This window comes from Centroberyx gerrardi, chromosome 11 (assembly GCF_048128805.1).
Source record: "Centroberyx gerrardi isolate f3 chromosome 11, fCenGer3.hap1.cur.20231027, whole genome shotgun sequence".
NCBI lineage: Eukaryota > Metazoa > Chordata > Actinopteri > Beryciformes > Berycidae > Centroberyx > Centroberyx gerrardi.
In genome coordinates, this window is record NC_136007.1 from 2,185,797 (window position 1) to 2,202,438 (window position 16,642).

At 40.7% G+C, this 16,642-nt stretch overlaps 1 protein-coding gene across 1 annotated transcript; it reads right to left on the minus strand.

The window, feature by feature from the left end:
* Positions 1–5,813: 5,813 nt before the first annotated feature.
* LOC139909467 (NACHT, LRR and PYD domains-containing protein 3) lies at positions 5,814–15,097 on the minus strand. The gene is made up of 12 exons (XM_078286884.1): positions 14,987–15,097; positions 14,118–14,220; positions 13,892–14,005; positions 13,643–13,786; positions 12,541–12,651; positions 12,114–12,192; positions 11,679–11,907; positions 9,480–11,283; positions 8,614–8,787; positions 7,776–7,949; positions 7,536–7,582; positions 5,814–6,800 (listed from the first exon to the last, which is right to left on the minus strand). The coding sequence occupies exons 2-12, from the start codon at positions 14,204–14,206 to the stop codon at positions 6,268–6,270; spliced, it is 3,498 nt and encodes a 1,165-aa protein (XP_078143010.1). The 5' UTR covers positions 14,207–14,220; positions 14,987–15,097; the 3' UTR covers positions 5,814–6,267.
* Between the last annotated feature and the right edge of the window lie 1,545 nt (positions 15,098–16,642).

The window sequence follows — 16,642 nt, forward strand, 5'->3', positions numbered from 1 at the left end:
TGTCCACCAATCACTAGTTATTGCTACCTTTGTGAGCTGCAGGTATGTTTTTCTTTTCAACCTCTTTCCTAAAAATATAGGCTGCTCTGGTTACATTAGGTTACACTACTGACATTTTAAAATAATTTATTACATTAAAACAAACATATATGATAGCATATAATATTGGTATGCTATTTCATCTCTAAGCATTTTGTCATTTTTCCTTTAATTCCTTCAAAACCTTCCATTGACAGTTTTCAACATAGAGGATAGTGAGAGACGTTAAAATAGAGAGTTGAAATGACTGATATTAGGTGTGGAGGGTGACTAACGTCTGGATGATCATGACAGTTTTGAAATCTTTATCTAAGACCCTTTGAATGTTGAAATAGATTATTATACCCGCAACAGTTTCCCACTTTGTATTTATTATGCGGCACACGCGAGTACCTACTGTATAGGCAATTGTTCAAATTGCGCGAAAATGAAACATTGTATTCTATCTGATGATTACTATTTTCTGCTGTGGATTGTGTCGACTAATACATCCATTAATTTAGAACACTGAAATTGTAATCCTCATCAAGGAAAAACACCATCTTGTTTGCCTGATCTCGCAGGATTGCATTTGTCACACAGCTGATTAGAGAGAGGGAGAGACCATTCTGCTGTGGTTGAGTTACATTGACTTTGAACTAGTGAGGGACCGCGAACAGAATGATGAAGCTCTGTCTTGAAAAGCTGTCAACTCATAAGCTGTTTTGTTTTAATCAGAAACGGTCTGGTAATATAGTATAGTATGGTATATATAATTCAGTCACTTCATAGCACTTCTCTAAAATCACAGTTTACTAAGTGCTTTTTAAAAAGGCCTAAACAAGTGTAGTAAAATATATATGAGGGAGATGAAAATAATAAACATATGTACATATACTTTTTTATTTATTTATTTATTTTCTGTTACATATATCACAGGTTTGTCCATATTTCTATATTACAGAGGCTTAGTGCTTCTCTCCCTGGCCGGTAAAAGTGGGAACAGCGCCACCAGCCCATAGACTCCCATGTTGTGGCCAAAAATATATTGCATCCGTACAGTTTTAGAACTCCCATAGAGAATGAAAGGACACGGACTTAGAGGGTTTAGACAGTAAACTCCTTCCTTCTTTCCTTCCTTCATACCTTCCTTTCTTCCTCAGTGACATTGTGTGTGTGTGTGTGTGTGTGTGTGTGTGTGTGTGTGTGTGTGTGTGTGTGTGTGTGTGTGCGCGTGCTTTTTCAAACCGTTAAACCTTTTTACGGGCATACATTCTCACCTGATGTGTATAAGAAACTCTTTTTTTCTGTTTCATTTTCTTCCGCTGCAGAAAAAAGACAGACAGAGACTTGTAGCTCCACACTGGATCAACTTGTGGTTTTCAGTCTTTGTGTCTCATCTGACCTGATCCTGTCTGTCTCGACTCAGAGAGACTCGTGGAAACAGTTTTCTCTGACCGGACAGACCGAGCGGCCAACTCTCTCTGACAGATTACTGCCGTGTCTGACCACTAGGGGGCAGAGCAGAGTTTTCCCACTTCATGTCTGTGTAAACCATGAAAAATCTGTTGTGCTGCTTCTTTACATTGTATTGACTTTCATATTTCTGTCTTTATTATTAAGCTGAATTTTCTCAGTTTCCTCTGGTGATTAATGAAGCATCTTTTTATCTTCTAATTCTTCTATTCTATCTATCTATAGCAGTTTTTGATTACATTAACTTCTGACTAAGTTTGTTCGAAAATGATAGAATTTGAAGTTTTGGCACTGATGGAAGAACAGAAGAGATTTTTTGGTCTTGATTACCTGTTTCTATTTTTAGTCCAAGCTGCTGATTGTGTTGATGATATTGACATGAATGATATCAGACCTGCGCTCTTTATATACTGTATTTCTAACGGCATCTAGTGTCCATTCATTCTCTATGGGAGTTCTAAAACTGTACGGATGCAATATATTTTTGGCCACAACGTGGGAGTCTATGGGCTGGTGGCGCTGTTCCCTCTTTTAACGACCAGGGAGAGAAACACCAAGCCTCTGTAATATGGAAATATGGGAATACTAACTAGCCTGTCATCTTTCAGGAGCCATAAATATATTATTTCATTGTTTCTTTATATATGAATTCTAGATACACAGAATGGACTAAAAAAATAAAGAAATAAAAACAGGATTTGCTTGTAAATGAAGTGGACTCAAAGTCTTCGGTCCACCAAAGTGTCTATACTACTCTTCATCTCTGATTAAAGGGACATTCAACCAGAATTAACATTTAGGTTTTTATTCTTCAAATTATGAAATATAAAAAAATGTTATGTTATGATTTCTGAAGATCAATCAGAATGCAATCCTCTGACATGACTGATCTTGTGTCAGACTCAATGAGGAGCTGTCTTTGCTTTGATTGGTCAGGATTTAAATAGGTTTGGTCCATCAGCTGCTGGTTGGATGTTGGTCGACTGCCTGTTGGAAAACTTTTACACAAAATGTGACTCTGCTCTTTCTTTAAGGTGACTTTGTATTTTGTTTTCTTACATTGTTGTATGATGTTTGTCTGTGACTTTTATGTTTGTCATGATGCTGCTTTCTTGACCAGGTCTGCCTTGACAGAAGAGACACAACTTATAAAACAACTTAAAAATATATCTGTTTATTTTAAGGAAACATAAGTACATATTAAAGTCCACAAATTATGTTTAAAACTATGCTTGCTTGAGAAGAAGATCAAACAATGCTACACCTGGGCAACATGGCGGCCGTGAGGCTCGCCCCAGTACAAGCTGTGTTCCTGTGTCTCGTACTTATGTCTGCGTTATTTGTTTGTAAAGTGTCAAGTATAATCCAGTACACCCGATGGGAGCTACTAAACCTCAGCTATAGCTCAAATGGAGTTCTGGAACCATCCACCTTTTTACCTGAGGAAATACGGCCTTGTAACAACTCACCCGGCCTCCCAACGCCATGGCTGATGTCCGGGAAACGGAGTAGGCGCACCGGTATCCTCTCCAGGTTCAGGAGGCGCCTATATCGCCCACCACTCCCAGCTCTTTTGCTGTCTAATGTCAGATCTCTCAGGAATAAAATGGACGAACTTCTCCTTCTGATCCAATCTAACAGAGACTACAGCGACTGCTCTGCCATCTGCCTGACTGAAACCTGGCTAGACCAAACAGTGCCCGACCAAGTGGTAACGCTTCCAGGATTTACACTCTACCAAGCCGACAGGTCAGTCAAACTATCGTTCAAGTCTAAAGGCGGCGGCATATGCATTATGATCAACCATCGCTGGTGCACAAACTCCACAGTACTCAGCCATGTATGCTCCCCACACTTAGAGTACCTCACTGTCAAATGCAGACCCTCCTACCTTCCCAGAGAATTTGCCTCGATTATCATGGTCGGTGTTTACATACCACCGGAGGCTAACGCTAACTCCACCATAGGCGAACTAGCCAGTTACATCTTCTCTTTGGAAAGTTCACACCCCGATGCTGCAGTAATTGTGTTAGGCGACTTCAACCACACCAACCTGTCCTCTGAACTCCCTAGCTACCATCAACAAGTAACCTGCCCCAGCAGAGGGAACAACACATTGGACCACTGCTATACTCCATTCAAAGAGGCTTACCGTGCATTCGCGAGAGCTCCATTGGGGAAGTCCGACCACGCAATGCTGCTGCTCATTCCGAAGTACAAACAGAAACTTAAATCCAACAAGACATCCTCAAAATCCGTTAGGTCCTGGTCCACAGACGCCATCGAGAAGCTGAAAAATTGCTTCGAGAGCACTGATTGGGACGTATTCCGTGCAGCAGTTGTTCATTTCTGTGAACAACTATGTATCCCAACAAAAACAGCGAAGCTCCACAACAACAATAAACCCTGGTTCACCAAAGAAATCCAAATATTAAGGAAGGAGAAAAACTCTGCCTACATAATGGGAAATAAGGAGGATTACATGGCTGCCAAATATATACTAAGGTCTGCAATAAGAAAAGCCAAATCCAATTATGCCACAAAACTAGAACAACAAATCTCAACCAATGACACAAGAATCATCTGGAAAAAACTTCAGGGCATCACCAACTACAAAAAGAGACCTACCCCCACACCTGTTAATGACAATCAGCTCCCGGACAAACTCAACATTTTCTATGGGAGGTTCGAACAGTCACCAGTCCCACCACCTTCACTCCCCACTCCTCCTCCATCCCCCCCCTTCTACAATCAGGAGGAAGAGGTGAGGACCACCTTCAGAAGACTGAGGAAAAATAAAGCAGCCGGCCCAGACAGCATCAGCCCAACTGTGCTCCATCACTGTGCTGTGGAACTGGCCCCTGTTTTCACCAACACTTTTAACACCTCCCTCTGCCAATGTTCAGTGCCCCACTGCTTCAAACAATCCACCATCATCCCCGTGCCTAAGACCAGCAATATCTCCTGCCTCAATGACTACAGACCGATTGCCCTTACATCCATGGCCATGAAGTCATTTGAGCGCATCATCCTCACTCACCTGAAAACCAGCACCACTCCCCTCATGGATCCATATCAGTTTGCTTACAGAGCCAACAGGTCTGTGGAGGATACAGTCAATTCAGCTATCCATCACATGCTGCAACACCCGGAGACCCCCAACACCTACGCCTGCATCCTGTTCATAGACTTCAGCTCTGCCTTCAATACAATTAACCCGGTCAAACTCTTCAATAAACTACTGGACATGAACATTGACCCCTGCATCTGTCACTGGATCCGTAGCTTCCTCTGGAACAGGCAACAGAGAGTAAAGATAAACAACTCCACATCTCACCCTCTGTACCTCTACACAAACCATCTCACATCCCACTACAGCTCCGTCAATATCTACAAATATGCGGACGACACAACCATCACAGGACTCATCTTAAACAACAACGAAACAGAATACCGTGCACAGATAAACCGTGCAGTTACCTGGTGCACAGACAATAACCTTCTACTCAACTCATCAAAAACTCAAGAACTCATTATTGACTTCAGATGCAAGTCAAACTCCAAAACCCTTGTACTCATCTCTGGCGAACCCATATCCATCACTGACTCATTCAAATTTCTTGGCACTCACATAAGCAATAATCTTAAATGGAAGATCAACACAGACCACATCTTTAAAAAAGCCCAGCAAAGACTATTCTTTCTCCGTCAGCTCAAGAAATTCAGAGTGAGGAAACATCTCCTGCTCCGTTTCTATTCAGCCATCATAGAAAGCATCCTCACTTCATCCATAACAGTCTGGTACAGCAGTTTGGACACTCACTCCCGGAATAAATTACAGCGCATTGTCAACAAATCATCCAAAATCATTGGTATCCCCCTCCAATCAGTCGAATCACTTCATCACAAACGGACAGTGAAAAGGACAAGAAAAATAATTTCTGACCCCACTCACCCAGCACACCATGTTTTCCAGCTGTTGCCCTCTGGGAGGCGCTACAGTTCTCTGCTCACCAAAACAACCCGTTTTAAAAACAGCTTCTTTCCAACTGCCATACGAACTCTGAACTCCCTCTGACAAATTCCATTATTGTCTATGCTGTTATGGCCATGAAACGTTATGCAATACATGTTATGTTTACTGTACTGTGATGTGGGTCTTGTACTGTATATTGTATTGATTGTATGATGTACTGATGTTGTTGATGATGTTTCTATGTTGGAACCTGCTTAATGTATTGAAAACAAATTCCAACAGCCTGGCTGTGTGGTCATTAAATAAATAATCTAATCTAAATCTAATGTTCATTTAACTTTATTTCTGGGAAACAATTGTAGAAAACAAGACAGATGCTTAGCTGGGAGTGGTGAGATTAATTCAATTAAAGTCCAAAGGGAAGATATTTTAACCTGTCAATCATCAAAAGCAGACTCTCATATGAACAACAACTTGATTCTTTCTGGTTAAATATCTGATTTATTTCACTTTCCATATAAAATGTCCATGTTCCTGTACATGTGTGATGTTAAAACCCTGTTCAGTTACCAAACACACAGAATACACTCTATTTACAGTGATGGACTGTTTGTTTACAGTGAAATGAGTAGTAAACTTATGAAATATACAATGAAAATACATATGAAAATACAAACATTAATAATATTCTGTTTTTAAGTGTGTGTGTGTGTGTGTGTGTGTGATCCTGTCCAGATTGAACTATCATCTCAGCAGCTGTCTTTGGTCAGCAGTGTGAGTGTTTCTCTCTCCCTCCTCTATCTGACAAGAGACACTGAGGAACCAAACTCAGACCAGAGCCCAAACCCAGGGTAGAGTGGTTCAGTGAATGTGGAGTGGAAGGTGTGGATGTGGATCAGTGTGTCAGAGGAAACTCTGTAGAAGGACAGAGAGCCAGCAGACCAGTCCAGATACACTGCTACTCTATCAGAGTCAGAGGAGGAGGAACGTATGTCTGTTCTTCTGTTATTGTGCCAGGCAGAGTAATAATCATCAGAGCAGTACAGACTCCAGGACTTTTCATTCCCTCCAATCCAGCAGTCAACACTGGTTCCTCTCCTGCTGATTCCTCTGTAAGTCACTCCTATATGAATCAGTCCTTTCCTCTCGACCTCCCAGTAACAGTGACCAGTCAGACCATTTCTACACAGCAGCTGATACCAGTAGTCAAATCTCTCTGGGTGATCAGGATATGGCTGCTCCTCTTCCACCACTGTCACCTTCCTGTTGTCTTCAGACAGGAAGAGGTTTCTGTGTGCTGTGTTTGGGTCCAGTGTGAGTTCACAGGCATCTGATGAGAGAACAAGACTCAATACAGCAGCAGCTTCTCATCTAATACACCTGTTGTGTTTATTATTTGTTGAATTATTAACAGTTTGATAATTAATTTCTCAACGCTTTCATGATGACACATTGTGTCGGCCATCCTCTTTATTCACAGCAGGATTTGAATGAATGGACGTCACATACTACTGTGTAAATGAACTTTCTATCATTAACAGCCATTTATACAAAAACTAAATTAGATTTAGACTTTATATATTTCGTTATAGATATGATGACAATTCTGTGTTACTATTATTTCCAAACTTATTTGGTTAGTGTAACCTATATTCACAAAATGCTTCATGCATATAAGATAGCAAAAAGATAAGATAGCACTTTATTCAGGATTTCAGGATCTTCTGAATTGCCTAAAATTGATGCTCCTCACTCATTCGTTCATAATAAACATCATCATGCTTGTTGAATTTAGTGGAGAGAAAAAGCTGTTGAACTTGAGAGCAAACTATTTGCTTTTGCAGACAGTGCTTCACTGGATTTTATTCTTGTATAATTAGATAAATAGTAAAATTAAGATCATGGAGTAAAGAATGTTTTTGTAGTCACACATCAGCTATATGTTTTTTGGGGGTTCAACAGTTAAAAGCAGCTCAGGACATACAGAAGAAACTGCAACTACACCATGTAAATAACTGAATGTGTGTTGCTGTGTTTTCATGAATGAAACTAAATACACACTTACACTTCCTCACACCTGGTTTCAACCTCTGCACTCCACCATGGTCCACACTGGGGGAATAAACAAAGTCAGACCAGCAGATTCTCTTTGATGATGGAAACATGGACATTTAATAACCTTCAATATGAAGGATTTCCACTCATATCCTCCATTAAACATTAAACAGTATTCCTCATCTTCTCAGTGTGACAGAGAAAATGTGTGCCAACTCTCAGCCTTCTAGCAGACGTTGCCTCTCCAGACCTGAGAGAGTCCAGTCTCCAGTGTGGATCCTCCAGTCCAGCAGAGAGCAGCTTCACTCCTGAGGCTCCTGGATGATTGTAGCTCAGGTCCAGCTCTCTCAGATGGGAGGGGTTGGAGCTCAGAGCTGAGGCCAGAGAAGCACAGCCTTCCTCTGTGAGCAGACAGAATGACAGCCTGCACACACACACACACACACACACACACACACACACACACACACACACACACACACACACACAGACAACAAGGTACACTACAGGTACATGTTAGATTTCCTCATTAGTACATTACTCTCAAATTAATTGGGATACTGCAGTCTAATGCTAGCAAACACTGACCATCACAAATACAAATAGTTGATCACATGATCTTCTTTGTGTTTTTATTTGGTCCAGTCTGAGAGTTCTTGACTGAATTTGTGACAGAACCTTAGAAGTGCTTTCTGGTATTTTAGGTCTCAACAACAGAGGAAGCAATGAGAGGAGATAATGAAATATAATCAGGGAAAGCCGTTCACAGAACATAGAAAGTAGAGCTAAATGTTGGTATCACAACTGGTTTGAGAATCACATGAGCAGAAAAATCCTACACAGGTCACGTGTTTATTTTTAGGTCTATCAAGACCAGAACCTCACGACACCACAACAGTTTCTTCCCCATGGCAGTGGGGCTTACAAATAATCCCCGTCTTTCACTGACTCTCTAAACACAATTCCATACAAATTGTACACCTGTAAATACACAATCGTCTGATTCTGATTATTCACTGACATGAGTTAAGAGCCATGTGAAGCAGGATTTAACTGGTCATGTTTTGAACATGTTGAGGAATCCTGACCTGAGAGTTTCCAGTCTACAGTTTGGACTCCCCAGTCCAGCAGAGAGCAGCGTCACTCCTGAATCCTGCAGGTCGTTGTTACTCAGGTCCAGCTCTCTCAGACTAGAGGACTGGGAGCTGAGAACTGAGGCCAGAGCTTCACAGCTTCTCTCTGACAGCTGACAGCTGCTTAGCCTGAAGAAGAGTTAGTGATGAAGATGAACAAGAACTTTGAAAAAAAAAAAAAAAAAAAAAAAAAAAAAATATATATATATATATATATATATATATCTATCTATGTATATATATATATATTGGACTTAATATATATATATGCATACATATATATATTAAGTCCAATTCCAAAATCACATAAAGATGACTCCAGAGTTCCACTTAATTATAGAGGTATTAGTTTGCTTAGCACTGTTTATAAAATGTAGCATTCCTCCATACTCAATGAGAGTCTTTAATGGTCTTCTTGGAAAAGAGACATCTGCTGGCAGAAGAGCAGAATGGCTTCCATAAGGCCAGGGCTTGTATTGACCACGTTTATTCCATAAAGAAATAAACTACAGAACAATAAAACTACTTTCTAGTTTTAGAAATGTAGTACCCACCCAGGGCTCCCAGCCTTGCCCTATATGGTGATTTTTTGTTTGCAAAACACTGTGTTATATAATCTCATGTGGGATGGGCCATTAATTTTGCATGACACAATGTATGTATATATATATATATATATATATATATATATATATATATATATATATATATATATATTTATCGATATATTAAATACATAATATGATCTATATGTATATATATATATATATACATATAGATCATATTATGTATTTAATATATCGAGTTATCTATACACTTACACAGATTTATTGGAGGCTTTGACCACTGGCAGCAGCCTCAGAAGAGCCTCCTCTGAAGCAGAGTATTTCTTCAGGTCAAACACGTCCAGCTCTTCTTCTGATGACAGTAAGATGAAGACCAGAGCCGACCACTGAGCAGGGGAGAGTTCGATTGTGGAGAGACTTCCTGATCTCAGGTACTGTTGGATCTCCTCCACTAGAGAACGGTCATTCAGCTCATTCAGACAGTGGAACAGATTGATGCTTCTCTCTGGAGTAGGATTCTTCTTGATCTTCTTCTTGATGTACTGGACTGTTTCCTGATTGGTCTGTGACCTACTTCCTGTCTGTGTCAGCAGGCCTTGTAGGAGAGTCTGATTGGTCTGCAGTGAAAGACCCAGGAGGAAGCGGAGGAACAAGTCCAGGTGTCCATTTGGACTCTGTAAGGCCTTGTCCACAGCACTCTGGTAGAGGTGATTTAGTTTAGACTTGTCTGTTAACAGTGTAGACCACCAGGATGTCGATTGTGGTTCTGACAGCAGATTGACACCAGAGTTGATGAATGAGACGATGACATGAACAGCAGCCAGAAACTCCTGAATGCTCAGATGGACAAAGCAGAAGACCTGGTCCTGGTTCAGCCCACGCTCCTCTTTAAAGATCTGTGTGAACACTCCTGAGTACACTGAGGCTGCTCTGATATCAATGCCACACTCTGTCAGGTCAGCTTCATAGAAGATCAGGTTGCCTTTCTCCAGCTGCTCAAAAGCCAGTTTTCCCAGAGAGAAAATCATCTTCCTGGTCTCTGTATTCCAGAGTGGATCTGTCTCAGCTCTCCCATGATACTTGACATTTCCTTGTTTGGACTGAACCACCAGGAAGTGGATGTACATCTCAGTCAGGGTCTTGGGCAGGTCTCCTCTCTCATCTGTTTTCAACACATGGTCCAGAACTGTAGCAGTGATCCAGCAGAAGACTGGGATGTGGCACATGATGTGGAGGCTTCGTGAAGTCTTGATGTGGGAGATGTTTCTGCTGGCCTGCTCCTCATCTCTGAATCTCTTCCTGAAGTACTCCTCCTTCTGTGGGTCAGTGAAGCCTCTCACCTCCGTCACCATGTCAACACACTCAGGAGGAATCTGATTGGCTGCTGCAGGTCGTGTGGTTATCCAGAGGCGAGCAGAGGGAAGCAGTTTCCCCTTGATGAGGTTTGTCAGCAGCACATCCACTGAGGTTGACTCTGTAACATCAGTCAGGATCTCGTTGTTCTGGAAGTCTAGAGGAAGTCGACACTCATCCAGACCGTCAAAGATGAACACAACCTGGAACTTGTCAAACCTGCAGATTCCTGCTTCTTTGGTCTCAATAAAGAAGTGATGAAGAAGTTTCACCAAGCTGTACTTTTTCCCTTTTAGCAGATTCAGCTCTCGGAAAGTGAATGGAAATGTGAACTGTATATCCTGGTTGGCTTTGTCTTCAGCCCAGTCCAGAGTGAACTTCTGTGTTAAGACTGTTTTCCCAATGCCAGCCACTCCCTTTGTCATCAATGTTCTGGTTGGTTTGTCTCTTCCAGGTAAGGGTTTAAAGATGTCTTCGCATTTGATTGTTGTTTCTGGTCTCGCTGGTTTCCTGGATGCTGCTTCAATCTGTCTGATCTCATGTTCATCATTGACCTCTCCACTCCCTCCCTCTGTGATGTGGAGCTCTGTGTAGATCTGATTCAGAAGTGTTGGGTTTCCTGCTTTAGCAATCCCCTCAAACACACACTGAAACTTATCCTTCAGATTAGATTTGAATTCACGTTGGCACGCTGCAGCAAGAGTTTCTGAAAGAAAAAACAACAAATAACATCAATAAATTGATGTTTTATTAAATGTGAGAAATGTGAATATTTACTGGTGTCGATTCCATGGCATCGATTTAGCTCATTACTGATGGGTGGAAAAACGGGTCCTGACTGTGTGTGCAGCTAAATGTGAAAGGCAACTTTTGGTGTGTTGTTTTTTTTAACGTAAACCACTGTGTTCAGCATTTTACACAGACATTAACAAATCAATAATTTAACCAGATGGGGATTGTGCTCATTTACCTTCCAATCTGTTATTGAAGATGTGTAGTTTTAGAAATGTCTGTATTTACAGCAGAGGTTAGAAATTCAAACATTTCCATTTTCCACCATCTCCCCTCCCCATCATGTTAAACCTGTTAAAAGCCTCTTACTGCTCTGCAGAGAGTCAGCCAGCTCCTCCTGCTTCATTCTCCTCAGGAACTGCAGTGTGATCTGCAGAAAAGCCTCTCTGCTGCTCCTCCTCTGCTCTTCCTCCTCACCGTCCACCACCTCCTCATCCTCCCTCTGCCTCTCTAAGCATTGTGGGTAATCTGGACTCAGAACCCTCTGGAACCTTTTCAGCTCGTTCTTCACAAAGGTGATGATGTTCTCCTCAAGCAGCTGGAACAGAATATAATATACAAATTAAACTTCTATACTAAAATCTGGACACAAAATCAAACACAAAACACAAAATCAAATCCATCTTGCAGAGACTGAAAGCCCACTGATCTAAAGAGTGCAGCATGGAGACTGTAATGACCAGAATGGTTGTTTTGCATTTCACTTGATGGTGAAGTACAAGGTGCTGATGTACATTTACACACCATAAATATGGAGTCCAGGTCTGTTTGATGCTCCTGGGCAGACTGACCACTGGGAACCTCTGACCTCTTCTGGTGGACTCTGTGGAGAAGACATGATGTATTAGGTCATATAATGTCACACACACACACACACACACACACACCTACACACACACACACACACATACGCGCACACACACACACACACACACACACACATACACACACACACAGACACGCACAGGTTGTTAAAGGTGTTGTTTTCTATCATGATGAACTTCACTGTAAATGCTGCTCTGATTATTGGATGTGATGTTTTGAAAGAGGAATCTCAATCCACAGAGTATGAAGGACCGGACCGATTCTATATCTGATGAGTGAACAAACAACTAAACCCTAACTCTGACAACAGCAAACCTATCTGTTATCATCAGTTTTAAATAATTACCTTAGATCAATAGAGTGATGTCCATCTTTGAAATCAATGGGTTTCTTCATAGACCGGTCGCTCTTCATGGACACACAGCTGGGTTCAGGGGAGTCTGGTCTCTGCTGTTTCCTGATAGACAGAGAGAAAGATCAGCAGGGTGGGACATTTACTTTTTAGTCAACCAGCCACAACAGCTTGTGGATACCCCAAAACTACCAGGTGGGTATCAAAAAGAAAAGTATTGTCACACCAAAGTGTAATAAGCTTTTATGCTTTAAGTAGCTCATGCTGCTCTCTTCCCACTGAATGATTTCTCCTCTCACTCCATTTGCTGTCTAAACAAATTCCTCCTATCTCTCACCGTAACTCTTATCCTACTCCCTCTTACATGATCATTCTAGGATAACAGGAATATTGTCAAGGCACCAAGACCCTGACCTTTGCTCTCATTTATGTTGCTTGCTTGTAATTTTTGATGATGTAGAAATTGAATTACGTAGTGTTGCCTGTTTTCCATGATCAACACTGAGAGCTGGATCAGTGGTGACAGTAGATCCCAGAGCAGCTGATGTTGGAGGCAGACTGCTGCTGAACTGATATGGAGGAGTGTTTGATCAACAGTGGAAATGTTCTACCAAAGTGAAGAATCATATTAAAGACACTGTGGAACCACACAAATCCTCCACTTTAAGTAAAAGCTGAACCACTCTGATAAAATAATACTCAGTTGATGAAAATATAAGTTTTTCATTCAAACTTTTCTCAGGTGAAAAAATCGCCACTAAAGAAAGAGTGAAAGTATTACCATTAATTTCACTGTAAGTATCAAAAGTTAAAGTACATGTTAAGTGTCCTGTCTTTGTAATTCATATCCAGGAAGTTTTCTATCTTCAGAGCATTAACCTCTGCAGGTTCAGCTGAAAGGATCAGCGGTGCAGCTCTGCTCGCTCTGACTGCTCTCTCAAAGTTAGCTGCTTTGAAATTTGAACATTTTCATCAATTGTGCTAAATGATTTCCATCAAATTTACAAGTAACTGTGTGTGTCTGATACACAGAACATTTCCTTGTAAATGTAATGAAGAAAAGTGTCCTAAACTATCTAGTTATTTTAATTCTTACCTTTTCTCAGTAGCATATACTCTACTGAGAAAAGGTAAGACACTATAGCGTCCATCTTTGAAGGCAATAGGTTTCTTCATAGACCGGTCGCTCTTCATGGACACACAGCTGGGTTCAGGGGGGTCTGGTCTCTCCTGCTGGATCCTGAGAGAAACATATTATGAATATAGTGAAGGTATCTGTGTCTTTATGAAGAAGACAATTTCATGTTTTTATTAATCCTACCATACAGAGAAAATAATGACTTACTTATTTTCAGAAGGATATTTATCTTTAAATGTTAAAGGTGGCTCCATAGACCAGTCACTCTTCATGGACACACAGCTGGGTTCAGGGGAGTCTGGTCTCTCCTGCTGGACTGGGCTTCAACACAACAGAGACAGAGCTTTTACTCTGAATAATGATGCTGTAATGATTTCACTGCTGAGCTCTGAGATGGAGAACAGTCATGGACAGTTAGAGATCCTCATCTTACCTCTTAGCTTTGGTCCGGCTGTCATGTTCCCCAGACAGAGTGGTTTTAGAGGGAGGGAGCCCCTCCTCTCTCTCCTCAGACTGACTCATAGTAGAGCGAACACCTTTACACAAACACACTGGGCTGATTCATGACAACAAGGTTTCCATCACAGGATATATTATTTCAAAGGCTGATTCTTCCTGTCAGTACCATTTCACATATACAGAGTGTAGTAATACTCAGACCAGCTGCCCTTTACATCAAATACACTGAGCAGGTTCATCTTAAGCCTCTGGGACATGGACTGAGCAAAAGGGAGTTGAGTGAAAGGAAGTGTGTTTTAGTATCTGGCAAGGTGTCAGTGTTTTGCTCACTTGGTGAATCAACAGTGGAAGAAATGAAATGCACTTCAGTCAAGCTGATCCAACCTGTCAGACTAGTTCTGAGACTTCCTGCATATTTCACCAATGAAATGAGTTGAGATTACAATAAAAAGTTGGTCATTGTAAAGAAATGGATCTAAATTGAGTCTAAATGTACGCATCATGTCATGTCTGTCATTTGGCGATACACAGACCAATAAACAGCAGCATTATACTCAATCTGACAGAGACAACTGCTGTGAAAACTAAAGTGAAACTTAAAATTCTACAATTTACTCCAAACTCAAATGTGTTTAACATGATTTATAAAAAGTACCTTGACAGTTTTTAGTCGGAGATTTATAAAACTGCTCAACACTCAAAAGCACAGAGTGCAGTGCAAAGTCTAACATACCCCACCCTCCACACACGCACACACACACACACACACACACACACACACACACAAAACAACCACTGTAACAAGTAAATTATGAGCCTGTGGAAAAACTGCAGGGTCTTTACCTGGTGAACTCACATCCAGATCAAATCAAAGAGACTTTCTAGCTTCATCTGTAGAGGAAACACTGAGAGAGAAGACGCTGCTTTTTCTCCTTCGTCAGTTCTGCTTGTCTGAACATTTCACCTGAGGGTGTGGTCACATCCTCATAACTTCACTATCAAGCATCAGTATGACATCAAACCTCCCATGAAAATAATAATAATAATGATTTTAATAATAATAATAACACACACAGTGAACCGACTCCTGACTAACATGGAAGCATTATATTATTAAAAAAAAAACCTTTCCTGCACAGTAATCCTGTTTTCTCTAAGAAGTTAAACAAACTTCTGCCTCCACTGTTACCCATAAAAGTCAGTAAACTCTTCAACGTTATTTCCTGAACTCCAGCTTGTCTCAGCTCTGTTAACATTAGATCTCTTCCTCTATGGTCCATTCTGTATCTGAGTAAAACAATCAGTCACTTCATAGCACTTCTCTAAAATCACAGTTTACGAAGTGCTTTTTTTTTTTTTTTTTTTTACATATATCACAGGTTTGTCCATATTTCTATATTACAGAGGCTTAGTGTTTCTCTCCCTGGCCGGTAAAAGTGGGAACAGCGCCACGAGCCCATAGACTCCCATGTTGTGGCCAAAAATATATCGCATCCGTACAGTTTTAGAACTCCCATAGAGAATGAATGGACACGGACTTACAGGGTTTAGACAGGAAACTCCTTCCTTCTTTCCTTCCTTCATGCCTTCCTTTCTTCCTCAGTGACATTGTGTGTGTGTGTGTGTGTGTGTGTGCGTGCGTGTGTGCGTGTTTAAACCGTTAAACCTGTTTACGTGCATACATACTCACCTGATGTGTATAAGAAACTATTTTTTTCTGTTTCATTTTCTTCCGCTGCAGAAAGAAAGACAGACAGAGACTTGTAGCTCCACACTGGATCAACTTGTGGTTTTCAATCTTTGTGTCTCATCTGACCTGATCCTGTCTGTCTCGACTCAGAGAGACTCGTGCTGATTGTGTTGATGATATTGACATGAATGATATCAGACCTGCGCTCTTTATATACTGTATTTCTAACGGCATCTAGTGTCCATTCATTCTCTATGGGAGTTCTAAAACTGTACGGATGCGATATATTTTTGGCCACAACGTTGGAGTCTATGGGCTGGTGGCGCTGTTTCCACTTTTACTGACCAGGGAGAGAAACACCAAGCCTCTGTAATATGGAAATATGGAAATATGGAAATACTAACTAGCCTATCATGTCATACCGTTATTTTTAATATGCTATTGACTGGATTCATTAATTACATGAGGTTCCCATTATAGTGATATTAGTATTATTATCATTATTATTATGTAATAACATAATAGTGCTGTGAGAATAGGGTTTAAGGCCACTGACATGTTGAATTCATATTTAAATTAGATTAATAATCTTAAAAACTATTTGTAGGAAAACATTAGGTTTGTTTCATATATGTTATAATAAACTACTGAAGTGGTTTGTCTGTGATAGGGTGGAACAAGAATTGAATATATTGTAGAATATGAAAAATATTTGTTTATAGTGTATTTCAAAAGCCCTCTGACCCTTGGTGGGATAGAGAAAGTAATTTTTTTTTACTCTCTCTTGATGCATTTAGACTCTTCTAAAC

Excerpts from the sequence above, each read along its gene's own strand:
- LOC139909467 (XM_078286884.1), bottom strand. The coding sequence starts at position 14,206 with ATGAGTCAGTCTGAGGAGAGAGAGGAGGGGCTCCCTCCCTCTAAAACC. Across the intron at positions 13,787-13,891 it reads AAATATCCTTCTGAAAATAA|GATCCAGCAGGAGAGACCAG; the intron begins GTAAGTCATTAT and ends TGTTTCTCTCAG. Across the intron at positions 11,284-11,678 it reads GGCTGACTCTCTGCAGAGCA|AAACTCTTGCTGCAGCGTGC; the intron begins GTAAGAGGCTTT and ends TTTTTCTTTCAG.